Source organism: Enhydra lutris, unplaced genomic scaffold (genome assembly GCF_002288905.1).
Source record: "Enhydra lutris kenyoni isolate GAN:26980312 unplaced genomic scaffold, ASM228890v2 scaffoldscaffold24, whole genome shotgun sequence".
NCBI lineage: Eukaryota > Metazoa > Chordata > Mammalia > Carnivora > Mustelidae > Enhydra > Enhydra lutris.
Genome location: NW_019154108.1, coordinates 9,672,747 through 9,700,547, shown reverse-complemented (window position 1 = coordinate 9,700,547; position 27,801 = coordinate 9,672,747). Strand labels below are relative to the sequence as shown.

The following is a 27,801-nucleotide window of genomic DNA, read 5'->3' as shown; positions in this document are numbered from 1 at the left end:
CTGATTGCTGTGGCTAGGACTTCCAGTATGTTGAATAAAAGTGATGAGAGTAGACATCCTTGTCTTGTTCTTTACCTTGGACCTAAACTTGGAGGGAAAGCTCTTGGTTTTTCACCATTGAGTATGAGGGTAGCTGTGGGTTTTTCCTATATAGCCTTTATTATGTGGAGGTATGTTTCCTCCAATACCATTTTGTTGAGAATTTTTATTGTGAATGGATTTAGAATCTTGTCAAATACTTTTTCTGCATCTACTGAGACAATTATATAATTTTTCCCTCATTTTATTGAGGTGGTTTATGATGCTGATTGACTTACAGATATTGAACCATCCTTGCACTCCCAAATAAAGCCCACCTGATTGTTTAATATATTATTGTATGCAGTTTGCTAATATTTCATTGAGGTATGTTGTGTTTCCATTTTCATTTGTCTCAAGTTATTGTTTGATTTCTCTCTCAATTTGTTTTTTCAGGCAGTGGCTATCCAGTAGATTTTTCAGCAGAAATATTGCAGGCCGGAAAGGAATGGCACAAGATATTCAAAGTGCTGAAAGAAAAAACTTCCATATAAGAATACTCTGTGCAGCAAAGCTTTCCTACAGAATTGAAGGAGAAATAGAATTTTCCAGATTAACAAAAGCTAAAGGAGTTTATCATCACTAAAATGGCCTTACAAGAAATTCAAAAGTGACTTCATGCTGAAAAAATAGTTAGGTGGGTGCTAATTCATAATAAGAAAACATGAAATAATAAATTTCTCTTAAAAGATATATAGTAAAGGTAATGGGTTAATTAGTTATAAAACTAGTGTGATGGTTAAGAGACCAAAGTAAAAATATAACTTCAATAATTTGTTAAAGGATGCATAAGATAAAAAAGGTATAAAATGTGACATTAAAAACAATGTGCAGGGGCACCTGGGTGGATCAGTGGGTTAAGCCTCTGCCTTTGGCTCAGGTCTATGATCTCAGGATCCTGGGATCAAGCCCCGCATCAGGCTCTCTGCTCAGCAGCGAGCCTGCTTCCGCCTCTCTCTCTGCCTGCCTCTCTGCTTACTTGTGATATCTCTCTGTGGCAAATGAATAAATAAAATCTTAAAAAAAAAAAAAAACAATGTGCAAAGGGTGAGTAAAAGTTTAGAGCTTTAGACTGTGATCAAACAAGTTAGTATCTACTGAAAATAGACTTGTTATAATTTTTTGTATGTAAGCCTCACAATAACCACAAAGCAAAAACTTATAGTGGATACAAAAAAGATAAAGAAGAAAGAATCTAAGCATACCACAAAAGAAAGTCATCACATCACAAAGGAAGAGAGCAGAGAAGAAGAAAAACACAGAAAATTACAGACCAGCCAGAATACAGTTGACAAAACGGCAATAAGTAGAGCCATACCTCATGTTATTGTGCTTCATTTTGCAGATAGCACTTTTTTTTTTCAACTGATGAATTATGGCATTGCTGCTTTTTAAGAAACCTCCATGTGCTTAACTTTTTTTTTTTTTAAGATTTTATTTATTTGTCAGAGGGAGTGAGCGCAGGCAGACAGAGTGGCAGGCAGAGGCAGAGGGAGAAGCAGGCTCCCTGCTGAGCAAGGAGCCCATGTGGGACTCGATCCCAGGATCCTGGGATCATGACCTCAGCCGAAGGCAGCCGCTCAACCAACTGAGCCACCCAGGCATCCCTGTGCTTAACTTTTGACATTTAAATTATAATTTAAATAATTTGGGTTCTTCTTATTTGGAACTCTCTGGGCTTCCTGGATCTAGATGTCTGTTTCCTTTCCCAGGTTAGGGAAGTTTTCAGTATTTCTTAAAAGTTTTTCTGCTCCTTTCACTCTTCTCCTTTTGGGACGCTATAATGTAAATGTTAGTCCACTTGATGTTCTTCTATAAATGCCTTAAAATAATTTTAGTTTTTTCTGCATTCTTTTTTCTTTTTACTGCTCTGTTTAGGTGAATTCCACTGCTCTGTCTTCACGTTCACAGATCCTTTCCTGGTCTAGTCTGATGTTGAACCCTGTGTACTTTTCAGTTCAGTTACTGTGTCCTTCAGCTCTGTGACTTCTATTTGGTATCTTCTTATATTTTGTATCTCTTGGTTGAAGTTCTTACCATATTCATCCATTCTTCTCCTGAGTTCTGTGAGCATCTTTATGACCCTTACTTCGAACTCTTTTTTAGGTAAATTATTTATCTCCATTTCACTGAGGTTTTTTTCTGAGCTTTTATCTAAGTCTCTTGTTTGGAACATATTCCTCTGTTTCTCCTATTTCCTTGACTCTCTTGTGTGCATTGTTACGCATTAAATAAAATAACCACATCTCTTAGTCTTGGAGGAGTGGCCTTGTGTAAAAGATGAGTCTTATCATTTAACCTTGCCCTAGCTCTTTGCTCTTTCAAAACTTTGTGATTTTCCAAGCAGTCTATTTTGTTTTTAATAATTCCCAGTATATGAGGATGTGCCAAGTCCAGTCATTGTTCCAAAAGGAGGATCTCAGCCAGCACCTAGATTCATGGTGGCTGGAAGCTACACACTCAAGCAGCAGCTTTTAAAGTATACAAATAAATACAGTCCTATGGGACTACAAGTGTAAGCAATGGTTACCAGAGCCAGGCATTCTGGAGGTATCCCATGGGCAGCACCAGGCTCTAGACAAATGCGTAAGTTCCTTTCTGGGAGATACTGGCAAGCTGTAGTGAGGCAGAGGGAAAGTACAGAGATGGCCTCCACCGGTTTATGTTCCCTGAGAGCACCTTCATAGGTTCCTGGATGGTGTGTCAAATCCGAATCCTGGGCCTCATGCCAAAGCTCCAGGAAAAGCAAATAGGTAGAAAAAATTATTTTAAAATGCCTTCCATTAAGATTTATGAACTATTTAATCCCTAAAGTGTCTTCTGTACATTCAGTATTTTCTTTCTTTCTTTGAATATCACCTGTAAGCAACCTGCAAAGCCACGGTTTTACCATCTACTCACTTACATTTTGTCTACTTCCTTTGTTGAAAATCAGACTCTGGCTCCTAATTTTCATTTCTGTAATGACATAACTCCATTGTTTTGTTTACTAATTATCAATTAAACATGACACATTTCTGTCACCTCTGTAAAAATGATAAAGGAACAGCAGAGATCAAAAAAGATTTTTAGGGGGTGCCTGCCTGGCTCAGTTGATGGAGCATGCGACTCTTGATCTCAGGGTTGTGAATTTGAGCCCCATGTTAGGTGTAGAGATTACTTAGAAAAAAGGAGATTTTTAAAATGACTAATAAAATGGTCAATTATACAACAAAGCTGTTCAAGAAACAAAATTGAAATACATAAATAAATGATATTAAATAAACTAACTACAAATGACAACAATTTAACTGGTAAGTACAGTACAGCTTTAATAAGAAATGGATAGCAATGAATTTAAAAACAAATGACACTGTAAAAGAAAATATAGTTTTATAGATTCGTCTGCCTGATTCTGAATAGTGTAAATATAATGATATATATAAACACAGAATATAAGTGTAAACTGATACAATTATTTTATAAAATCTTTTGGCACTATTGACTATAGCTGAACACATGCATAATACCCTACGACTAATCAATTCCACTCCTAGCAGAAATGCATATATATATATATATATATATATATATATATATATACACATAAAGCAGAAGATGGGCATAAAAATGTTGATAGTAGGCTACCATGTCTAGTACTCCACTAATCACAGCAGACTAAAAAGACTAAAAACGGAAACAATCTAATTGCTTATCTAGAGTAAAATGATTCATATATTATGATTTGTTAATTCAAAGGAAGAGTAGGCAGCACTGCAGCTACATGAAACGAGAGAGGATCAGTCAACTCTACCCATAGGAAAGAAGAAAGCTCAGAAATTGATACAACTATATATGGAAAAAAAGATAATGCCAGAAAAATAATAGAAAAACACTAAGTTGTTTAATAGGTGGTGGTTCATTGTGTGAAGAAAATAATGTGAATGCATACTCTAGATTATATACAAGGGGATTCCAGATGGATTTATAACCTATATTTGAAAGGTCAAGATATAATGCATATAAACGAATAGATAGGATAAATATCTTCATAACTCTGGGCAGGAAAAGATTTTTCATAAGACTCTAAAAAAGTAGAAAGTATGAGGTCAAAAAGTGTGTGTGTGTGTATATGTGTGTAGGGGGGGTGGTTTGGCTCAACAAAAGTGAGCTTTTTCTTAAAAAATAAAATATCCACAGACAACATTAATGGTTAGATAAGTAGATGAGAGAGAAGAAAATGAAACATTTAAAACCAACATTTAATTAATATAGAGGGTGGAATGTATACAGCACTCTGTAAATTAACGAGAAAAGGGCACAAAATTAAATAGAAAATGGACAAAAGGTATGACCAGGCAACTCAGAAGAGAAGACTGCATAAATATGGGAAGAGATGCTCAAAACCACTCATCACCAGAGAGTTGAAAATAACAACAGCAATAAACTATTACACATAGTAACAAAATTGGTTTAAAAAAAAGAAAAGAAAAGAAAATTCAGTAATATCAAACTTTGGTGAAGATGTGCACTAGGTGAAAGTAGAAACTCTGATTGCCATTCAAGAACAATCATGGAGAATTTAGTTAATCAGGTGTTCGCTCTCCCTATGTCCCAGCAACTATAGTTGAAAAATTATTGCGCAGACCCATAAAAGAACATGTAAAAGGGTATTCATCACAGTGTTGTTTGTGGAGATAGAAAGACATGTGTCCGGGGCGCCTGGGTGGCTCAGTGGGTTAAAGCCTCTGCCTTTAGCTCAGGTCATAACTCAGGGTTCTGGGATCGAGTCCCGCATTGGGCTCTCTGCTCAGCAGGGAGCCTGCTTCCTCCTCTCTCTCTGCCTGCCTCTCTGCCTACTTGTGATCTCTCTCTGTCAAATAAATAAAATTAAAAAAAAAAAAAAAAAAAAAAGAAAGCCATGTGTACATCACTGGGGAGCGGGGAGAGCTGTACAAATAAAATAAATCACATACATACTAGTGTGTGGCAGGAAGCATTAAGAAGAAACAAAGTAAACAAAGTATTGAAAAAAAAAAAAGTAATATAGAGAATGAAGTCTATGGCTTCAGTGGCCATTCATCCCAGTTTGTCAAGGCAGTTGCAATCCATATCTTGTCTCAGCGTAAATATTAATAGCACTATCTTTCATTTTCAACAGTTTACACAATATAGTGTATGGCCACCCTATCTGTCAATATTAAATCTCAAAAAACTCAAAACTGTACCACTTATATTTGCTACATATATATTTAAGGACATTTATTGGCAAGGGGGTTTATATTAGGATGATAAATGAGACAAAGGAAATGAAATAAAAATGTATAACTGTGCTATACAACTGAGTATAAAATACTGCTTTAAGGTAGAAAATAGTAGTATAAATAAATATCTAATCAATAATATATTTATTCTTATAAATATATTTATAATTATATAAATAATATAAAGTATTTATTATATTATATAAAAATAAATATAAATTATATAGATATAAATATAAATAAACTATAGTTTGAAAAAATATATACACTTACAGTACTTCTGGTACTAAAAATGAGGTAGTTTGGGCTGTTAGTGGAATACCTGTGGAGGAAAAAGGGCAAATACAAACATTAAAAATAATTTCTTCTCCAAATAAGAGGGATTCTATAGTAAGCCCAGAAGTAGACATAAGTAGGTAGGGAAATTTTGTATAGGACAGAGGTGGTGTTCAATAAATAGAGCTGGAAAATGGATCTGGATTCATAAGGAGAAAGAACTAATCACAGTCCTACCTAGATCATTGAAGAAAAGCAACTCCATTGGGATAAGAAATGTTAAAACATTAATACTCTTAGGAGAAAATTTAGGTAAATGTCTCTTAGACGTTGGGAAGAAAGAATTATTTAAATAAGACATCTACCTTGAATTCTCCATCCTCTCCCCCAAAGAAGCTAACAATAAAAAACCATTACATGAAATTTAAGAAATTTTGTCCTTTAAAAGAACACCTTATTAAGATATAAAATTCAAGGAGCCTGTGACTACCATAATAAACAATAATATCTTTGTCTTCATTAAATTCTCATTGAAAATTTAGGGAAGGGAAAGAAATTTAGCATTCTCTTCAGTTATGAAGCTAGACCAGGGGTTGGCAAGCCAAGGCCAAATTCCACCTTTTTTGTAAATAAATTTTCATTGACACACGGCCACATCCATTGGTTTACTACTGTTGGGGTGCGCATGGCAGAGGTGGGTAGTTAAAACACGGATTGTATCAGCTGAAAAGCCTGAAGTATTTACTACCTGGCCCTTACAGAAAGTTTGGTGACCTCTGGTGTACAGTATAAAGTTTTTGAAGTCCCCGAATTCACAGGCCATCCTTAATAGTATCCCTTATCCATATCGATCCATTGTTTGCCAGGCACGTGATGGGAGTTAAATGTATTTTCGCATTCAAGTCTCACAAGAATCCCATGAGACAGGTTTTATTTTCTTCACTTTATAGAGGAGAAAACAGAAGCTTACAAAGTTCTGTCAGAATGCTGTCTTTTTTCTTTTTCTCACCACTTCACTTACCCTAAGGCTACTCTTACTCTCTTCGATGCCCCCATCCATCTGTCCAATGAGGCGGCCTGGATCCCTTCCCTCTGAAATCTCTGTACGTTTAATGGATTGTCGGAATTTTTACATCTTAATGTTAGAGAGTACTAATTAGTCATAGCAAGACCTTCATCGAATGGAATGTTCACAATATTATTTTTCGGGTTAATTATCTGTATTTTAACCCGTTGAAAATCTAAAATATTTTGATACACTTCCCAGTCCAGCAGTTACTGAACACTGAACAAAAATCACACTTGCACTGAGGATTTCTCAGAACTTGTAAAGCTTTCACTCCCTAAATCAGATCTCGGACTCAACTCTCAGTACTTCTGCAGGAATTACATCCCCTTCCATCTGCACAGTGCTTACATTTTATAAAGCACTTTTCACCAATCACTCCTACACCCGCCTCACATAGACCATCAACTACCTAGTTATCCTTGAGAAGTGGCCTCGCCCCCATGCCTCCACTCCCCAGGGGCGACTTTGGGGCTCTCATTTGCTCCTCTCCGTCAAAACAAGGTTGCCGCGGCAGAAAAGGAGTTTGGGGGCTCAGATATCCCACGAAGTTACCCAGACCCTGGAAGAGCAAAACCCTAAACTGCTCTTCATTCTCCGCCCTCATCCAGCCGAAACTCTCGGGAGGGGCGGAGGGGCGGCGCCACTAGTGGGCGTCGGGAGCCGGGGCTCCGGGTGGTGGTCCCCGGGGGCGGGGCCCCAGGGGCGACCCCCGCCCAGTGCTCCGGGGCGCCACTGGCGTCTGTCTACCTCCACACGGCCCAGCCGCAGCAGCTCAGCCACGACAGCAGCACCGCCACTCCCTGGGCTGACATGGCGCCCGAATAGCCTCCGCCCAACCGCCCAGGTCGCGCCCGCCCTGGCCTCGCACGCTCTCGGGGGGCGCCGCCCGACCGTGGAGGAGGCGCTGGGGTCCGCGCGCCCCGAGGCGGGGCGGGGTCGGATTTCCCCGCCCGCGAAGACGACTGCATGTGCGCATGCGTGCCAGCGCGCGCGCCGCTACCTGGCTTGCCAGGAACGTCGCAGTTGGTCAGAGTCGAAAATGTAAACCAGTCTCGAGAAAAGGCAGAAACCGTGCTGTTTTGGAGTGAGACAGCAAAACCACTTCGGAAAATCCCTGTCTGAACGAAGGTGAAGCTTTTAAGTTACGGTATCTTAGCCCAAATTTTCGTTGTGACCGTATATCAATACTGCGATAACAACGTAATCTGGTTCGAGCTTTTCAAGATGAGGCGTTCCATAAATGGTTAATAAGTTCAACGGATGGGAACAGTAACGTGTACTTACTGAGCACCTCCTTTAAGTCCAACACCACCTTGCGCACTTGGGTACAAAGAAATAGGACAGCTTTCTGGTTTACGAAGGGGTTTGTAATCTTGTGGTGAAGCCAAAATAAACAAATACCAAAATTGTCACATAGTGTTATAATTTATCAGTTTATTTGTGGGTAGACCAAATAATCGGAGTCCTTGAGTGCTGCAACTCTATCTTTACTCCTCTTTATGTCCTCAGGGCCCAGAACCTGCATAGTTTGTAGTGGGTCCTCAATGTTCACCGACAACGAATCATTGAGTAAAACTGGTGTCACACTACAATACGCCCTAGGGGCCGTTAGAGAGCGTGATTGTGTGTTTGTTTTTTTTTTTAATTTTTAATTTATTTGACAGAGAGAGATCAGAAGTAGGCAGAGAGGCAGGCGGAGAGAGAGGAAGGGAAGCAGGCTCCTTGCCGAGCAGAGAGCCCGATGCGGGACTCGATCCCAGGACCCTGAGATCATGACCTGAGCCGAAGGCAGAGGCTCAACCCACTGAGCCACCCAGGTGCCCCTGATTGTGTGTTTATGATGTATATGTAGCAGACACTGAATTTAATGTGACTCTATTCCCACTTTTAAATCCTGTAAAATAAGGGTAAGATAGTACTACTTACATGGTTGTGGGATTTAAAAGAGCGAAGTGCATCACAGGATTTGGTACAAACTATACATCACTATTAACCTCCTCCTCTCTGAGCCTCTGTTACTAATGTGTAAAATAGAAGGGTTCGAACTTTACTTGAGCCCTAGATTTTCAGTTCTAGGGTCCTCTATTGCTCTACTTTGGAATGCACCCTTTTCGATCCCCTCCCCTCTCTGTTCTTACTTGTAGAACTTTCGTTCCCAATTCTGTATCTGTACGTTTCCATTCCATCCCATTTGTATTTTGGAATTCCACCCTTTGTGCTTCGCACACAGTACCCCTACCCTTAATAAAAACAAGTCGTCAAAAAATAATTTGAAAACGCCTTCAGAGAGGGTGACCTGGAGACGACAAACAGCACGGCACTAGAAAACGTCGCCTCGGCCCAGGGCGTTGCATGCCGGGAGTTGTAGTGCGACGCTCGAGCACGCACCTCCGCGCCTCTCGGGTTTGAAAAGCGGGAGAAGGGCAGGTAGGCGGGGCGTCGAGGCGAAGCCCGCTGGAGGCCCCGCCCCTGCCCCCTTCCGCTCGCGGGGCTCGCTCTGGGGTGGCGCGCCAGGCTGCGGAAGGGGCGTGGCCTCGGTCCCGGGTGGCGGCCGTTGCCGCCACCGGGGCCTCTTCCTGCGGGCGGTGCTGCGGCTGCCGGCCTGCGCGGGGCAGTCATGGTCGCCCCTTGAGTGGGCTGTGGCGGAGAGCGGGGCGGGGCCTGGCTGGAGGGTGGCGGCCCGGCAGGGGCGGGGGCGGGGACGGGGCCGGCCTCTGGCTCCTTCTTCCTCCGCATGTGGCTGGCGGCCGCAGAGCAGTTCAGTTCGCGCACTCGTCGTCGCCGGCGTCTCTTTGGGGCTCTCCTCGCGTCACTGGAGCCATGGCGTTCGCCGAGACCAACCCGGCGGCATCCTCCCTGCCCAACGGCGACTGTGGCCGCCCCGGGGCGCGGCCCGGGGGGAACCGGGTGACGGTGGTGCTGGGCGCGCAGTGGGGCGACGAAGGCAAAGGGAAGGTGGTGGATCTGCTGGCGCAGGACGCCGACATCGTGTGCCGCTGCCAGGTGAGGCGACCGGGCTGTGACGGGAAGCCGGGCCCGAGGGCGCGGGCGCGGAACCCGGATCCATCGTCCCAAAGAAGGTGTCACCTTGAGGTTCTCTCCCGCTCGGAGCTGCGGCGACGTGGAGAAATGGCGGGAGGTCAGAGACCCCTGACCTGAGGTCTTGGGCTGAGGGTTGCGGTGGCGCTGGAGGAAACCAGGGTGGACCCGGAGTCCCTGAGAGATGCGCGATGCCTGGGGAGTAGCAATTTTCCGTCTGGGGGCCAGTGCCCAGCCCCGAGCTTGGGGCCGGGGTGGGGTGGGATACGGTCTGAGTTAGAGGAGCTGCAGCCAGAGGCCTGCTGCCGACTCCGGGCGGAGACCCCTCGCGGCCGCGAGGCCCCCCCCCCCATCGCCCACCCACCCAGCGAGACCAAGTGGGACTGGATTGTTCCGACGCGCCCGAAAAGCCACTCGCCATTCCCCCACCTGCAGGCCCCCGGTGTTCAGACCTTTGCCGCCTCCGGTCCACTTTGTTGACATGAGAACCCATCCCCGCCTTTGGACGGTTAATGGCCCGGGTTTTTGACTCCGTATCCCGCGTGTTGATATTAAGGGTAGATGATTTTTACTCGTTGGTCCCAGAAGAGAGAATCCCAGCTCTTTTGCGAGTGAGGCAAGTAAATACGTGGATGTCAGATCTGGTGTTTAGAAATATTTACATTGTTACGCTCACATGGAAAGTGAACTTTCGGGAAATGGATTGGTAATGTACTTCCTACCGGGAGACACGTGGTTTTCAGTGTAAGCTTTCTTCCTATTTGTCGCTTGCTTTGAAGCAGCCTCTAGGCTACGCTTTTGTAAAGGCTCTTAGATAACTGTTACCAATTTCAAAATTCGAGCTAGTTGAGCAATAACCACTTTCAAAACAAATTGTAATATGTCTGAAACTCGCTGCTGTTTACCTCGCGACAGGGTTTCTTCTTCATGAACATGGCACAATGAGGATGCCATGCTGTATATGTTCTAACAAGTTAGTAGGCCCGCTGGATTGAAGGCTATTCACCTGAAACTGATTATCATTCTGAGCACGCAGGAACAAAGGTAATCACACGCACAGAGAAAGCTAAATACAGAGATTCTGATTTGTCTTGTTTTTTTGCATGCAGAAATTCCCTGCCCATTTCTTAGCTGAGATAGGTGTTGCCTCTTAGTATTACCACTAGCACCCCACCACCTCTCCCCACCTTTGGATCTCTATCCCTCCATCTCTCTGGGGATGTACTTACCTGATTTAGTATCTTACTTCTAAGTTTGTTTCCATTGAAGTCCTGCCCAACATTGCCTAAGAAGTTGCTCTGCAAGTCAATTTTCACCCTGCTTTTGTCTTAAAATCAGATCTGGCCATGCTGTAGGGAAAGAAGTATGAGAATACCTAACTCTTGTTGGGTAAAAAGGGAGAGAGACTGGGCCTGTTTGTCCCCTTCCATGTCGTTCCGGAGCTCTTCCTTTTCTGGAAATAGTAATACTTAGTCTGAGTTACATTATGAATTGTAAGAAGGTTTGGGAAATGTAACGATAAGTAGCATTTATTCTAAAAGATCCCCAATTGTAATGTTTCTTTGAAAAATAGTGGAATTAATTTGTAGATTGGAAGAGGTGTTACAATGTTATCATGAATGTCCTCTTGAAGAAGGTCATGGACCAATCCCATCTGATGCCCTTGGAAAGCCTAGAGAGAAGTCATTGAGAAGGAGCCAAGTTTGGCTTTAAACTGTTAACTGAAGATACGGAGGAACGTTTGAGCAAACCTGTTAGGCAGACTTTTCTCTCCTGTAAACTTCAACTTCCTGCAAACTTTATATAATTCTAAAATCTTCATATGCTGGTGCCTTTTAAGAACTCATCATTAGAAGGATTCTTACTAGTTTTGTTAGTGAAAGTAGACACAGAATGAATAGATTGAAGCGTATCTCTTATGATTCACTTTGGTTAACTTTATATTAATTGGCCAACTCTAGCAAGCGGACTTCTTAATGAAGTTCTCCTGGCTTATAAAACTGAAGACTACCGAATGTTGAAATTCTTAGTGTGTGTAGAACTCTGGGGTAAGTCAACATTAGAGAAGATATTTTAAGCTTGAATTGCCTTGTTTGACCATTTTAAATTTTGTGTATTACTGAAAACAGTTACTTTGTTGGAGTTTAATAAGTGTTATGCCCCAAACTCAAATTTTATACACATTGTTTCTTGAGCAGTGGTATACATATAATGTATCCATAGTTTAACAATAGAATCATAAGAAATTTTTTCCAAAATAAAGTTTTTAAAAGAAAAACTGACATTGTACTTAAATGGATATTTTAATATATCAAATGCCTTTTGGAAAGAGTAGATGCAAAGATAGTGGCATTTTCATCATCAGTGCACTTAAGGCCTATATTTCAGATTCAGGATTTTTATGCAGTTATTTATAATTTGGTAAATTCTCTAGATCCATAAATATGTGTATAGAACTTGCATCAAAGGACAATCACTAGAAACATCTTAATTTTAAACTGATGTCTTTCAAGACAAAGAATTGTAGGACTCCAGGCCTAGTTCATTTATCCAGCAATCACGTAATGAGGATCTACAGGTGATAGTCTTACGGAACTGCTTGGCCCCAGAATTAAGAAGTTTAAAATGCAGGGATTGTGCCCACAAGTAGCTTACAGTCTACTGGACGACTGCTACATAAGCAAGTATTGCCAAGGTCAGGTGGAGAAGGATACTGGTACAGGTTTTTCAAAGAGTTAAGGTATGGGCAGAGGAAAGCCCCTTTCTGGCAGCTTAAAAGTAGGTTTCTTAGAAAGTCTCTTGCTGTCTCCCCCTCCCCGCCAGATCCTCCAAAGTAAACTGTTATAGTTTATTTTCTTTATTTTGTTGAGTAGAAACTACAGAGATTTTAACTGTTGCACTTTCTACTGCTTCTTAAGCGAGGGCTTACTTAGTGTTCACCTGGAAAGCAAACAAGGTAGTCTTGGAAGTTGCCTGTGATTGGGAATAGCCAGAACATTTCATTTCTTGGTGTTTCCCCCCCGCAAGGTTTTAAAGTTAATATAAAGAGAAAATATTAACTGAAATTAATTATAAAGGGAAAGTCTATTCTGTCACTTGTTATATATATAGAAAGCTTGCTGTGTAGTAAATACAATGAAAAAAATGTTAACTTGTGGCTAGATGCTGGCATTCACAGAAGGCTCTGAAACCAGCTAAGTCCAAAAAGAAAGAAAGAAAGAAAGAAAAGTGTAAAAGACCTAACAACAGCAAACTGAGACTTTCTCCTTGGAATAATCAGAAAAATTGAGAGATAATTTTAAAAGGGATAACTAAAGTGTTATGTAATGCCTTGACTTTATACAGCTAAAATTACCTCCCAGATCACTTCCTGTAATTTGGAAGATGGTAGAGAATTAGGGTTTAAGGTAAGTCATTCTTCCAGGTTTAAAATAATTGCTGTTTTCTGTGCCCCTGACTATGAGTTGTTTTTGTTATGTTTTTTTTGTTTTGGTTCATAGTATTTTCCAACTACATAATTGTATACCAATGTGTGGTATACTTGCTTTCTTGGATTACTGTGTTTTCCCTGCTAGAAGTTTTCTCAAAAAGAGGACTTAATTCTTTGTTGTTGTCTTTTTCCATAGCATCAAGTGCTCTATGAGGCAGAGAGGAAGTAAATACTCAACAAATACATATTAGGTGACTGGATCACCTCTAGAAATTTTTTTGAAACCAGTAGCTTAACCCTTTCCTGTAGATTATTTTAACATCTCCTTGGACAAGTTAACTGAGTGATGGCATGATTTTAAGGTGGAATCCCCAGAATTTATTGAATTAATACTTGTTACTTAGTATTTTAAGTAATACTTACTATATTGTGCCATTATGTTCAAAGGCTTTAATAGATTATACTAAAGTCTTATCTCTTGTATCTGCTTGAAAATAGATAACTGATATTTGTATCTGTGTGTATTTCCTCAGCATAGTCGAATGCCATGTAATTCTAGTAAATAGTTTTTGTCTGCTGAGGGCAGTAGATCTGAAAGTTTAATGAGGATGTCCCAAGTTGTTCACTATTTAAGCCTATTCTATTGATATACATGATCTATAAATCCTCTCATTTGTATGTAATAGTACAGTAGTATATAACAGTATATATGATATATAATTCTTTAAAAATATTTTTTCTTTACTTTTGAGGCATAAATTTTTAAATAATGATGTCATCTTAGTGGTATCTGATCAATTTTTTTTCCTTTAATTTTGGTGGGACTGGGTCAGTTAGTTGGACAATTTTAAGTGTAAGTTATCTTTAGAACAGACTGTTGCCCAGAACAAATCTAGGGAGAAATGGTAGATTGAAAAATAGGTAATAGTTTACTATAACTGGATACAAATTTAACTCTATTATCTTTTTGGGGACTGTTGTATTTTGACACTAAAGATCCCTGTCGATGAGCTACATACCAAAAAGTGAAGCTTGGTAACTATTAGAATACTTTTACCAGTGGAAAAAGGGACTTTGAGGTATTTAGTTTGCCTGGCAAACAGCAACTGAGAAGAGTAAATAGTAGACCGTTCCCAGGGCTACTTTGGCTCCAATATGGGTTGGTTCTTTGCACTGAACTTTTAATTGTATTTAATTCAGTATAATAGAATTCTTTTAAAAATGGGATTTTGTCTTTTAAAAATGGGTTTTTTTGGTATTAAGCTTTTTGAAACCTTTTTAAAGGAAACGTTTTATTTATGAGAATTTTTCTACTTGAAATCTGCTGTTTAATTTCAGTGTGTTTTTAAGAAAATGTTTTTATAAATACAATGATTAGGTGAGTTCTTAATCATGCATTTACAAAGAGCTGCATCACACATCATTGGTTTATGCATTTTTTGGTTGCGTGTATGATCTTCCCTTCCAGGACCCTGGTTTAGTAAGTGTGTATATTAGATTTAGTTACCTAGAGTCTAAAAGCTTCTTGATTTGGACCTAAGAACCTCCAAAGCTTTTCATCATGTGTATTTATCTGTGTATGAAACTGGAAGTTAACTGTAATAATGTAAAGTGGGTATCTTAAAGCCTTAAAAGATAACCGAGAAGTGTGCTTGGATGTCTTTGCAAAAAAGAAATTCAGATACCCTGTATATGTTTTCTCTTCCTATCTAGTGTATCTGGTTACTGTTGAATAGTTTAATTGTTCAGCTTACTGGGGGTTACTTAACCTGTTCTACTTTGAAATCATAAGCTAATTGCAATTATACAACTTTTCATAAAGTATAGTCAACCTTGGGGCATGCAGGTGGCTCAGTCGGTTAAGAATCTGCCTTCGGCTCAGTCATGAGGGTCCTCCGACTCCCTCGCCTGCTGCAGACTCCCTCTCCACTCCCCGCTGCTTGTTCTGTCTCTCTCTGGCTCTCTCAGATAAATAAATAAAATCTTAAAAAAAGAACAGACATCCTTGTTTATAATTACTTTATTGATGTGGATTAACAAGTGTTTTAGTTTTGGTGAATAGTGAAATGTTTCAACTAGAAAGATAGACACAGCTCTTTACCAAGAAACCAGCACAGGTAATAAGCATTGTCTCAAAAGATTGTTAGGTTTCTAAGATGCTGGAAGACTCTAGGCCAGAAATGGGGACCCTTGTTTTGGTGGCTGGAATAGTTCTGAGGCGTGGGGTCCGAGGCATTGCTACTTTCTGCTGTAATCCAGAATACTCACTGTTCTTGACGGATGTTCACTTAGAGCTCCATCATTATAATAGAGTGTTTATGTATTCAGAGCAGAAAGGACAAAGAGAAGACACATAGACCATTTTAGAGGCCTGAGTGGCCTGAGAAATGCCTCCCGGCTGTGTGCATGAGATTGTTAGCCCTGGACTCTTGGGCCTCTACCATTGCTGGCAGAGATGCCATTGTTGGAGGTTGTAACCCTGCAGGAGGCTGTGGACGCGTCTTTAACTCCTGGATCACAGCAGGAAATTGGGGCGTGGCAGGCAGCATAGTTTGGGGTAAAGGAAGACCTAATAGCAAACTTGAGTTAACAAGCAGGAGTCACTTTTTTTGTTGTTGGGTTTTTTTGCTAAGTAGTTACTTTTGCAGACCAATGTCATTTCATTCCCTTCCAAACTTTTCTTTCTTTCTTTCTTTTTCTTTTTTTTTTTTTTTTAATCTCCCCTGGACCTTGGAGCTTCTCAATTAGAAACTTGCACATATCAGCATTTCCTGATCCAAACTTTTATTCTAGAGTTCGGCTTGACAGCTTCTGGTTCCCTCAGAACCAGAGGTTCCTCAAGCCATGGAAAGAAAACGATCTTTCTTAAGCTTAAAACCAAATTGCTAAGTACACAGCTGAGAACAGTTACAAAACAACTAAATACCATTATATCATCCCTGTAGTGTATGAGAGTTTTGTTCTGGACTACATAACTATTAAGATTTGGAAGTTAATCATTTTTTATATTCAATTTATCACCAGGCCAAGATGTGAACTTTAGAGAGCCAGCTGTATACATATTATGTCGCAGTTAGTTTGTGTTGTGAATCATTTGGATTCTTTTGTTTGCAAGCAATGGAGAGAGACCATCTTAAGCAAAATGGGGATTTGTTTGAGGCAGGAGCTGGGTGGCCAGTCCTCAGAGCAGCCTTAGGTAAAGGCAGTTCCTGGGATCTCAGCAGCCAGAGCTGGCAGCCCCCCCGCCCCCGCCCCTCAATGCGCGGGGTCACTAAATGCCAAGCGCCACTAAACTAACTGCCCTCCTTGCTCTCACAATCAAATTCCTAGAGGAGAGGAGCTTGTCTCAGGCTTAGGTTAGATCAAGTTTCCAGGTCTGGATCAATTACTGTGGCCAGAGGGAATGATTACTATGATTTGCAGAATAAGGGGTTTAGGAGGGAGGAAGGGAAAGAAAAGGGACTGAACACACAAAAGGTATGGCTGACCTAGAGTTAATTTCAGATAGGAAAATACGGAAGGAGGAGCTATTAATTTTGGGTTATTATTTGTGAATTGTCTGCTAATAGTCTTAACTGTTTGACCTAGGGTTTTTCTTGAGGGAAGAATGTTTGGAATTAAATAGGTTTTTATTATTTTAACTATAAAACAATGAAAATGAACTATCTCAGTAGTGGTTTTAAAAAATGAAAAAGTATACGTCAGAAACTTTGACTTTTTTTTTTTTAAGCTTTGAGAACATAGAATTTTAGTTTCTTCTTTTTTTTTTTTTTTCTTCACCCCTTCATCATCTTCTAATTTGTCAATGGGGACATTTTTTTCTTGGTCATTAAAAAGCATATTTAATAATTTTTTTTACATTTAATCCTGATGTAACAGTAATAGTCAAAGAAAATGAGTAAAATAAATACCAAATTAGGGGATGTTTTGTGACTGGTGAGACCTGATTGGAATTTTTTTTTTTGTATATTTATTCTTTAATACAATGAATTTGCATTTATTCTTGGTATTCAGTCATCAGTAAGGCATTATAAACTTGTGTTTTTCTTTAAAGAAAGTTGCCATGTAATATGGAGTCACTTTGGGTTCATGCTGGTCTTTTGTTTCTTGGGGTTTGAGAAGTTATATTTCAAATAAAAATATTAAAAATTTTAAATAGTTAAAAAACCTTTTCTCTATTGATCTGATTGATCTGGAAACAACATTAATTGCTAGTCCACAATATTCTGTGTTTTTAGTTACATAATATAAAACATACAACTTTGATAATTAAGTGTTAAATGCTACATGACTGACTGGGATCGTGAGTTATGGGTATTTAGCAAAACAGCACGAGGTAGTTATTTATATTAACTGATAACCTGAACACATGATTAGTACTATATAAATTAGGGATAATTTATCAAGTTTGTTTTGCAGAAATTTTGCATTGAAAAGCAAATGGTATGTTCCTGTTAAAAGTAGGCAAGAAAATATTTTATGTCTTAACATTTATATAGTTATCTGGCCTCCCCAGTGCTACTTACAAGAAATTATTAAACCTGATTAAATATATGCGTTCTTGCTGCTTATTCTGGCACCCGCTCATAGAGTTGCTTGCTCATGGGAGAGGCAGTGTGATCACAGATGTGGAACCAGGTTCAGACTCTGCCCTTGTAATTCCCTGGAGGGTTTGGGTGGGTGGGTGAGGCGGTGGTTGGCAGTGGTGTTCCTGTCGAAACCTTGTTTTGCTCTTTGCTAACGCATGTGACCTCTCCTTGGACCAGTATAATCTATGTTCGGAGACAAATGCCTGAGCTCCCAAGGTGAATTTTGTATATTCCACATATAAAATATAAATATTTTATGTTAGCATCCAAATAGACACTTCAAATTTGAAGCTTCATCTGTTGCATTTTGTAAAACATGGCTGTATCCTAAACTTAATTCATGTACGGATTGCCTTGTTAAGAATCTCCTTAGTAGTTCTTCACTGTTCACCTTGAGAATCTTTTTTTTTTTTTCACCTTGAGAATCTTGTTTCTACAGTTGTGTGTTTTAAGATTAGAAGCTGTCATACCCCCATTTCCCCTTAGGGCACTAATGACCAGCTATCCTAAGAAGCACACTTACATTTTTCTCCCCTAGCTCCTTAATAGGATAATCTAGCGTTATTCTAGATATATTTAACCATATTTTCTTGCTCAACAAAATAGAATTTAAATGAGATTTTAATCAGATAGTAAGCCTTATAGGACATTGGTTATTGAAGGGGTGGGTTAATGTTGGAGTGAGCTCAGCAGTTCAGTAAAGTGATTCAAGCCTTTTGCAGTGAACTTTTCCAGCCCAAACCACCACCTGTAAACTTGGAAGAATTTACAGATTAAGGCAGTTTATCCCCCTAACATCATCTATCACGATGGCTCAGTTCACAACCACCTGCGTCACAGAAAGAAACATGTCTTTATTACGGTTACTGCCACCAGTGCTGCCTATCTCGGTAAAATATCAAAGTAGGGTTTCGTTACACAATAAGATCATAATTGGGCACCACCGAGTTAATAATAGTTTCAGCAAAAGATATATTTTGGTATCTCTATAAAAATAATTTTGTGTAAATTAGGGAGACTTACTTAAAGGTCTTCTCAAAAGTTATGGTGTGGTTTTTTTTTTTTTTTTATCTTAAGCAAATGATGGAAACAATAAAATAACAAAAAAAATAAAATGACAAAAAAATGATTTTGCTGAAATAATCTTGACTGGTTTTCTTGTGGAAAATTACTAATGCTTTAGCAATTTAGTAAAAATTTATTAGATTTAGTGATTTATAACAATTTAGGATTTAGCATCTTCATAGCATCTCAAGAAATTTTAATGAGCTTCATATTCTGAAAAGATTTTTCCTGAAAGTTTGTGGGAGGTTTCCTAAATCATAAAAAGTCCTGATAAAAAGGCTAATATTGGTAGGAGGGATAGAGTAAAAGATACTCTTTAAAAACCAAGTAAGGGGGCGCGTGGGTGGCTCAGTGGGTTAAAGCCTCTGCCTTCAGCTCAGGTCATGATCCCAGGGTCCTGGGATCGAGCCCCACATCTGGCTCTCTGCTCAGCAGGGAGCCTGCTTTCCTTCCTCTCTCTGCCTGCCTCTCTGCCTACTTGTGATCTCTGTCTCTGTCAAATAAATAAATAAAATCTTAAAAAACAACAACAATAAAAACCAAGTAAGAATTGTCCTGAGTTATTTTTATCTTGGGAGTCTATAAGAATTGGTGGTAAGCTTGCACAAGTGTGAAATAATAATAAAGTGTGCACCAGGAAGTGTACTGTGACATTGTTTATAACGACAAAAGGTTGCAAACAACCGGGCTGCCTCTTTGGTGGGACCAGGCAAATAAATTCCGTGTCCTTATGAGTAGCAGGACAGTGTCGCTGTTAAAAGGAGGAGATGCTTTGGCTGCAGGGTGAGGAATGTGTGCCCAGATTTGCTTAATAAAAACAAGCTGCCCAGGAGTATGTAGTTTGCTGCCACTTGTATGTGTGGAATAAAACAACACGCAAATACCTGTTCGCTTATGCAAAATTCCCTCGGGAAGGACACCAAAAACTGGTGGCAGCTGGCTGGCCTGGAGCCGGGTAGGGCGGGTGGGGAGAGGAGCATGAGGAAAACTTCACTGTGTGTCCCGTCTGTGCCTTTTGTATTATATGCAGATATTTCGTATTAAAAAATAAATAGGAAGGAAATAGTCACTGGTCCTGTTGGTGTATCGAGGCAAGGAGGTATTGCTTGCCATCCCCCCATTGTTTTCCAGACTTCAGGTCCCCACTGCAGTCTTTTTCACACCTGACGTACACTAGTCTTTAAGTAAGGAATTCTTTGCTTTGTATCTGTGCGAAACACAGTCTAAATAGGCATTTACTTTTTAGAGGATTTTTTTTTCCCTTTGCAGGACCTGTTTTCTGGCTTTTTTTTTTTTTTTTTTTTTTGGTGAATTCCTGATTGTTGATGATTTGGTAAAAAGTAAATAACATTCATCTTGTCAAAAATAGCCACGGGATAAAGTTAAACCAGTCATTCTCAAGGGACGTAGTTTCGATTGGAATTTTTTTAAAGTCCAGCCAGGATGTTAAGGTTTTTATTTGTTGCAAATATATTCCTAGTTTTTTGCTTTAAACTTCTTGTTACTGTCAAAGTATAGAAGTTTAGGCATATAATCAGTTGGTTGGTTTTTCTTCTGTGTTTTTTAAACTTAAAAATAGAAAAATTATCTGGTCACTTGATCCATCTGCTGTGCACCTGATTTTTAGAACCCGACTTCATATCTTGCTTCTTCTTGACCATTTTAGGCCTGAGCTTCAGGAAGTTTCACTGTGGGTTTATAGTATGTTTCTCCGCTTAGGGATACCTTGACCCAGTATATTATTTTATCCAGAAATGAGTGGATTCAGGGATTGGTACCAAACAGACTCACAGGATTGACTCATAAATTTAAAAGTTCCTTGGGAAATTTCCCAGTTGATAAATACAAATTTCAGGTCACAGAGCTGCTTGATACTCTGAATACGATGGGAATTACGTAAATGTTTACATCAACTTAGGGTAACTGGTTAGATTCCTCTTTTCTAATTTAGGGATTTTTCTTTTCTTTTCTTTTTTTAGACTTTATTTATTTATTTGACAGAGATCACAAGTAGGCAGAGAGACAGGCAGAGAAAGAGGGGGAAGCAGGCTCCCCTCCGAGCACAGAGCCCCATGTGGGGCTCGATCCAGAACCCTGAGATTATGACCCGAGCTGAAGGCGGAGGCCCAACCCACTGAGCCACCCAGGTGCCCCTAATTTAGGGATTTTTCTACGTTTAGATAAAATATCATGGATTTTTAATTAGATTGCTCCATGTCCTAGAGAGTGCCAAGAACAAAATATTGTTCCCCGTACTTTTTTCACGTTTTTTTCTTTTAAGAGGGTGTATGTCTGTCAATGTTCCAGAAACCTGAATTCCCCAGTTTCCTAGTTCCTGTCAGGAAAGAAACCACTCCAGGGTACTGTGATGGGGAAAGAAGAGAGGGTAGCCAAAATAACGTGAAGCCTCTGAAGAGTATATATTTGTGGGAGATACATACTTGGGTTTTCTCAAGTTATATTGACATTTTAGGAAGAAATGATTAATTCACTTTGGAGATATGTTACTCGTCATATTTATTGTCAGGTTCAATTTTCCCGTCTTGTACTTTCAGGGAGGAAATAATGCCGGCCATACAGTTGTTGTAGATTCTGTGGAATATGATTTTCATCTTCTACCCAGTGGAATAATTAACCCAAATGTTACTGCATTCATTGGTAAGTGTATGAACCGAACCACTTGGGGTCCCCCCCCAGTTGATAATTGTGTTCATTTTTCATTATCTGAGCTGATCTCATCTCTCACTACTCAAATGATTCATTGATCCCTTGTTAGTCTTCACCTTGGTACCTTCTGGAATATACCTACCTGGCTATTTTACAACTCTGTCTTTTAACGCTGATACTTTTTGGAATAGTGTGTGTTTAAGTGTCGTTAGCAATCTTAATTCTATAAACTAGATCAGCAGGTTAGCTTTCCAAACACTGCTGCACAGTGAGCAATATAAGGGGTGTTTTGTGGATTGATTCTGAACCCTTATAACATGATGCAATCTGCAGCCTTCCAGTTTTTAATCTTTAAAAATGCTAATCACTTTTAACCCACTAAATTAACTTTCTCATCACTAATAGGATATGATTCCCTAATTTGAAAGGCCTTGATTTAGCGTCTGCTGTAACTTTGTTCCATTTGCCTAGAACGACGCAACTTGGTTCTTTCAAAAGATCAGTTTTACTTTGTTTTAAAGAAATTTCAAATTATACTGAATGTAATATTAGTGTTTTATATTCTATGTATTATGTATTTACATTACACTACTGTTTAAAACTGGAATCATTTCTGTGGTAACTCCCTTGATCAGACGTCCCATTTGTCAAAGTCTTCATTTTTACACTCTTCTAGGTAAGGGTTATCGTAGATGTCTGTATTATAAGTATAGATATTTAAGGTTGGGATATGTTTGCTTTCCTTTAGGAAATGGTGTGGTAATTCATCTTCCCGGATTATTTGAGGAAGCAGAGAAAAATGTCCAAAAAGGAAAAGGTATGGAAAGAATGACCACTTTGCCTAGGGACTAGTTTGTTTTTTGGAAATTGCACTGGGATCTCACGTCATACAAAGTTAACATTTTGTCTTATACTTTAAAATTGCTGGTTACTGTGGGGCAGCTTTTTCAGTTAAATTGTATTCATTTTAATCAGTATTTTAAACAAAAGACACACACATTATGGTCATTGTGTAAGCCCGGACTTTTCACACCTGGGTCATCCGCAGAGTGTCTGTAGGCTGCTGGGATTACTGTCCACCGGCGGTGAGACTCAGAGATTCCTGAGTTCTTTTTGTCATTTGTGCTCAAGTCGGTGTCCCCATCTCCCAAACCAAACATTAACTTCCTGAGTCAGGAAACCAGTGAGGTCCCCTTTGCACACTGGGTCAGTGAGTCTTGTTTCTGTTGATTATAGAGCCCAGGGATAAAAGTGGGTTGTTTACCTCCCTCCTTCCAAATGAAGGAGATGCTTCTTCTGTGACAGGTATTTACTTCCGGCTCCTCAAAAAAAAAATGTGTTTTAAGGCTTCATTTCCTGCCCTTCCTAGTAATCTCTTTTGGGTTTTTGGAAGGCTGTTTACATTCACTTTGGCTGCCGTGCTAGGGTTTGGTGGGGAATTTGGTCATGCAAATAATACGCAGTTGAGGAAAAGTATTGTTTCCCTTTAGCTTGGCTCCTATTTAAAATACTCAGTTTCATTATGTTGTTGAAGTTCATTGTTCAGGTTTAAAAGCAACAACCCAACCTCAAGTGTTCCTAGCAACTAAATCTGACTCCTGCCTGCCCTCCTACCATCTCTGTTGTCCTCTCTGCATTTTTTACTTAGGTGTCTAGGTGTCGTTGGCTACTTTTGAATTTGATCAGCTGGTTCCCATGTTGCCCCCTGTTCTCCTAAATCCCCTTTAAAAATTTTGCCCTCCTTTCTTTTTCCTTTTGGCCTGTCTTACCAGCTGAATCCGCTTTACTCTCTTTGTAATATTTTCTGTATAATATGCCTGAAGCTAACTTTAGAATACGTACTCACATGTCAAAAACTGCTATAGAGGGGGAGGCTTAATATTCCCGTTTCACTTTTAGCACTTCCTCTTTATAAAGAATCCTTTTCGACACACATCTTTGGATATTATCAAAATTAACAGCGAAGTTTTACTATCTAGATACTAGCTTTGAAAATGTTTAGAGCCTCGCAGCTTATTCTTAGAATGCATGTAGCTCACTAAGGCACTGTCTTTAAAGAAACATATCCATTTAGATTCATTTATTCATTCAGCAGTAGTTCTTTGAACAGTTATGGGATGATAGGCCCCATGCTATGAAAATTCATGGTCCCTGCTCTCAGGCATTCACAGCTAAATGGAGAGACGTGTATATCATGTTATAAGTCGTTGTAGTAAGGTCAGTGGTTGATAGTGCTTTGGAGGAATTAGTGAGAATATTTTATTATTTCATTTAATCCCACCTATTTATAATTGTCTTTTGGAAAACCCTTTCCTGCTCTGCAGCTAATTACCCCTCCCCTGCCTCTAACAGTAATGACCTTTTCCTCCCATTTGCTTTTGGATTCTTTGAAGTATATTATGTGGATTTGGTTTGTTTACATTTGGAGCTGTTTAGAATAAAATACTTAAAAAGACAGAATAAGTGAATGAGTGTAGATATAATAAATGACAGGTGAGAAAATTCTTGTTTAACATGTTTCCTATACAGAAGACAAGATGTGTAAGTGATTACTTCTGTGAAAAACACTTTTAAACATTGTATTTCTAAAGAAATGAGATATTATACAAAGTATTTAATACCTTGTATCTTTTTTCTCCTCTAGGTCTGGAAGGCTGGGAAAAAAGGCTTATCATATCTGACAGAGCTCATATTGGTAAGGGGCACATAACGCATTTAACTGTCTTATTGTCAGAAACTTGTCACATGGTAGCATTTAGCAGCCAATTTTTCTTTAATTTTAGTGAAGGCTAAATAGGATGGATTATATAGTTGGGCTCCAAATACATGAAATCTTAGTAATGTTTTCCTTTTTTTTTCTTTTTTGGTCTTTTGTTAAGCCTAGTCCTTAACTAGGCTCAGTTTTACCAATTTCTGAAGAAAGAATTAGCTAACCAAATGAGTCATAAAAGCAGTATTTCACAAGACATCTCTAATTCTGTTATAAAATACACTGCATCAAAATATTTATTTGCACATTAATTATGTAAAAGCAGGTCTGCTCTCTGGCAAATTATTAAGTGAACTCTTTGTGTCTTAAATGTAATAATGCAGCTTTTTCAATGGTCCAGACTTTATTCAGAGTAGCCTTCTCCTCCACGATTAGTTAGAGCAAACTGGATTCTCAAGGTAATTTCAGTCCCACTAACAAATTTGAAGTTTGTTTCCTATTACTCTCCTATCTGAGGTGATGGAATTGTTAATTATCGAGACAATAACCTGGAAAGAGAGATTGGACTGGTACAAAACTCTTCCGTTGTATTTCAGTACGGGTGTCCCCTGAGGCAGTGGCTACTCTGGTTTTAGCCTTGACCCCCATTTAAGAGCAGCGCCAGTAGGGACACCTGGGTGGCTCAGTCTGTGAAGGGTCTGACTCTTGACCTCAGCTCAGGTCTTGACCTCAGGGTCATGAGTTCAAGCCCCGCATTGGGCTCCACCCTGGGCATGGAGCCTGCCTATATTTAAAAAACAGCGAAAAAAGAGGAGCCCATCAAAGTTTTTAAGTACCCGTGCCTCCAGATAACAGTCAGGGGCTGGAAGTCTGTGCGTAGCCTCAGTAATGCAAGAAAATAACTTCTTTGAAGTAAACTGTGCTGGACTGACATGTTTTACTCACTTTTTCTAGCCTCTTCAGAAGCTTACTAGATCATTGACTTCAGACCATTCTTTTCTTTATATAAGCACTTAAAGCTGCACACTGCCTTAGCTACATTGCACAAATATTGACATTTTGTATGTTTATTTCCATTCAGTAGAAAATACTTGGTATTGTTTTTGTGATGTCTGTTTGACCTATGAATTATTGAGAAATGTTTAAATTTCTAAATATTGGATGATTTTTCTGATTTCTCTTATTTCTAATTTTGTTGCAGACAGAGAATATACTTTATGTATGATCTCCATCTTTTTAAATTTGTTGAAACTTGTTTTCTGGCCCAGCACAGGGTCTGTTTTGGTTAGTGTTCTACATGCACTTAGAATACGTGTTCTTTTGAGTAGAGCTGTTCTGTGTCCTAGCTGAGTTTTTCCTGGCTGCCGTCAGTCACCTAGAAAGAGGCATGTTGAAACCTCCAACAAGAATTGAGGACTTGTCTATTTTTCTTTTCAGCTTTTGTCAATTTTTGCTTTGTCTGCTTTGAAGCTCAGGTAGATTGCATGTGTATTTAAATTTACATCTTTGATGAGTTAACTCTTTCATCATGATGAAATGTCCTCCTTTTCTATGGTAATATTCCTTATTCTTTAATACTCCTTAATATCAAAGCTTACTTCAATATTAATACAGCCAGCAGAGCTTTTTTTTTTTTTTTTTAAGATTTTATTTATTCATTTGAGAAAGAGAGAGTGAGAGAGAACATGAGAGGGTTCGAGAAGGTCAGAGTGAGAAGCAGACTCCCCGTGGAGCTGGGAGCCTGATGTGGGACTTGATCCCAGGGCTCTAGGATCATGACCTGAGCCGAAGGCAGTCGCTTAACCAACTGAGCCACCCGGGCACCCTAGCCAGCCGAGTTTTCTTGAGATTAGTATTTGCATGGTCTTTTTCAATCTAATAATCTTTAATCTATCTATATCTTTATATTTACAGGACATTTATTATAGTCTAAATATAGTTAAGCCTTGCCTTTTATTCATTGTGACAATGTATGCTTTTAATTGAAGTGTTTAAATCATTTATTTTTAATATAGTTAATTATCAGTATGATCGTATTTATATCTTTTTTCTGTTTGTTCCTTTTGTTTGTCTTTGTTCTTTTTTTGCTGATTTCTTTTAGATTTAACATTTTAAATATTATCTGCACTATTAGTTTACTAGTTTACACCTCCTGTTTTGTGAATTTTGGTAGTTGTTCTGGGATTTATAATATACAACTTTAAGCGATCATTATCCACCTTAAAATAATAACATTTAACACAAGGGTTTTTTTTTTTTAAGATTTTATTTATTCGTTTGACAGAGAGAGAGATCACAAGTAGGCAGAGAGGCAGGTAGAGGCGGGACGGTGGGGCAGGGGGGGGGAAGCAGGCTCCCCTCTGAGCAGAGAGCCCGATGCAGGGCTCTCAGGGCTCGATCCCAGGACTCTGATGAGATCATGACCTGAGCTGAAGGCAGAGGTTTAACCCACTGAGCCACCCAGGTGCCCCATAACCCAAGATTTTTATAAGAAAATGTTTCAGTTTCCCTCTTCCAGTCCCTTGTGTCATTATTGTCCTACATTTCATGTCCGCATCATAATAAACTCTATAATGTGTTCTTAATAGTTTTGCTTTGAACAGCCAGCTTCCTTACAGAGAAATCTAAGAAGGAGTCCATTGTTGGCCGGTTCTTTACAATTACCATACTTTAGCAAGTACACAAGAAACTATCTATTATAATTGTGCCCTGTCTCATTGAAACGCATAACAAAATTTGTGGTATAAGAGATCCTTGTTGAGGGAAAGAGACCCGAGAAGTGGCTGAGACTTCAAATTTTTTTAAACATTTGAAATGCAGGTTGTTGGGTGGTCTGTCCTTTGACTCAGCAACTCCCTGATGAAAGAACTGGTGTGGTGCCTGGTATGGTGGTGGGCACCAAGGATTCAGAAAAGACCAATGAAAATTCCTAGTGGAACTTATAGTATAGTAGGGGGAGACATAATAAATGAGATGAACATGTGATAATGTGCCATGGCACATAGCGATGAGTTCCAAGGAGAGAAAGGAGCCCTGTGGACCATCTGGCAGTCTCTAGGAGACGGGTGGGGATCTATAACTTGAGATAAAGTGGCTGGGGACATTTCACTATGGAGATGACGTTCACAGCATCTGCTGAAGGGGATGACCGATGAATAGGTTCCAGAGACACGTAGTACAACACGGAGACTGTTGATAACAGTGCTGTATTGTGACTTAAAAATCTGTTCAGGGGGTAGATCTCACGTTAAGTGACCACAATTTAAAGAACAAAAACCAAAAAACACTTTGAGGAAAGAAGACCTGAGGAGATGGGAGACGTCAGCAAAGTGGATACTCTGGGTACTGAGGCTCACACTGGACACATTCATACATTGTAACATTATTAGTGTTAATAAAACTTAATGATAATAACAAAAAAAGATGGTGTTAATGAAATTTACCTATTGAACACGCATAATCATCTTTTATAAAAATTAAACTGAGTCCCCAAGGCAGCATTTTTTGTCCTCAGTATAGAAAATGGAAGAGATATTCAACACAACTTCACACAAAAACTGTTCTCTCAAAAACAGTGTTAGTGGAGGTATTAAGGCTCCGTGCCACAACGGAGCTTTATGAAAGTAATTATGTTG

General features: G+C 39.4%; 2 protein-coding genes across 3 annotated transcripts in view; one reads left to right on the top strand and one right to left on the bottom strand.

Moving 5' to 3' along the window:
• LOC111150638 (catsper channel auxiliary subunit epsilon) overlaps positions 1-9,402 on the bottom strand; it is a 142,644-nt gene extending 133,242 nt beyond the window's left edge. Inside the window, exons 1-4 of the mRNA XM_022508125.1 lie at positions 8,963-9,402; positions 7,414-7,740; positions 7,076-7,129; positions 5,595-5,643 (exon numbers count right to left, since the gene is read on the bottom strand). Coding sequence (XP_022363833.1) covers positions 5,595-5,643; positions 7,076-7,129; positions 7,414-7,740; positions 8,963-9,402 — 870 coding nt within the window. The remainder of the gene's footprint in view (positions 1-5,594; positions 5,644-7,075; positions 7,130-7,413; positions 7,741-8,962) is intronic.
• A 5-nt stretch (positions 9,403-9,407) lies between these two features.
• LOC111150816 (adenylosuccinate synthase) overlaps positions 9,408-27,801 on the top strand; it is a 35,597-nt gene continuing 17,203 nt past the window's right edge. The window contains exons 1-4 of one of the 2 annotated variants that reach the window (XM_022508434.1): positions 9,408-9,669; positions 21,345-21,447; positions 22,205-22,273; positions 24,101-24,151. In XM_022508434.1, coding sequence (XP_022364142.1) covers positions 9,487-9,669; positions 21,345-21,447; positions 22,205-22,273; positions 24,101-24,151 — 406 coding nt within the window. In that variant the 5' untranslated portion in view covers positions 9,408-9,486. The remainder of the gene's footprint in view (positions 9,670-21,344; positions 21,448-22,204; positions 22,274-24,100; positions 24,152-27,801) is intronic. The other variant, XM_022508433.1, reaches the window with a different exon arrangement.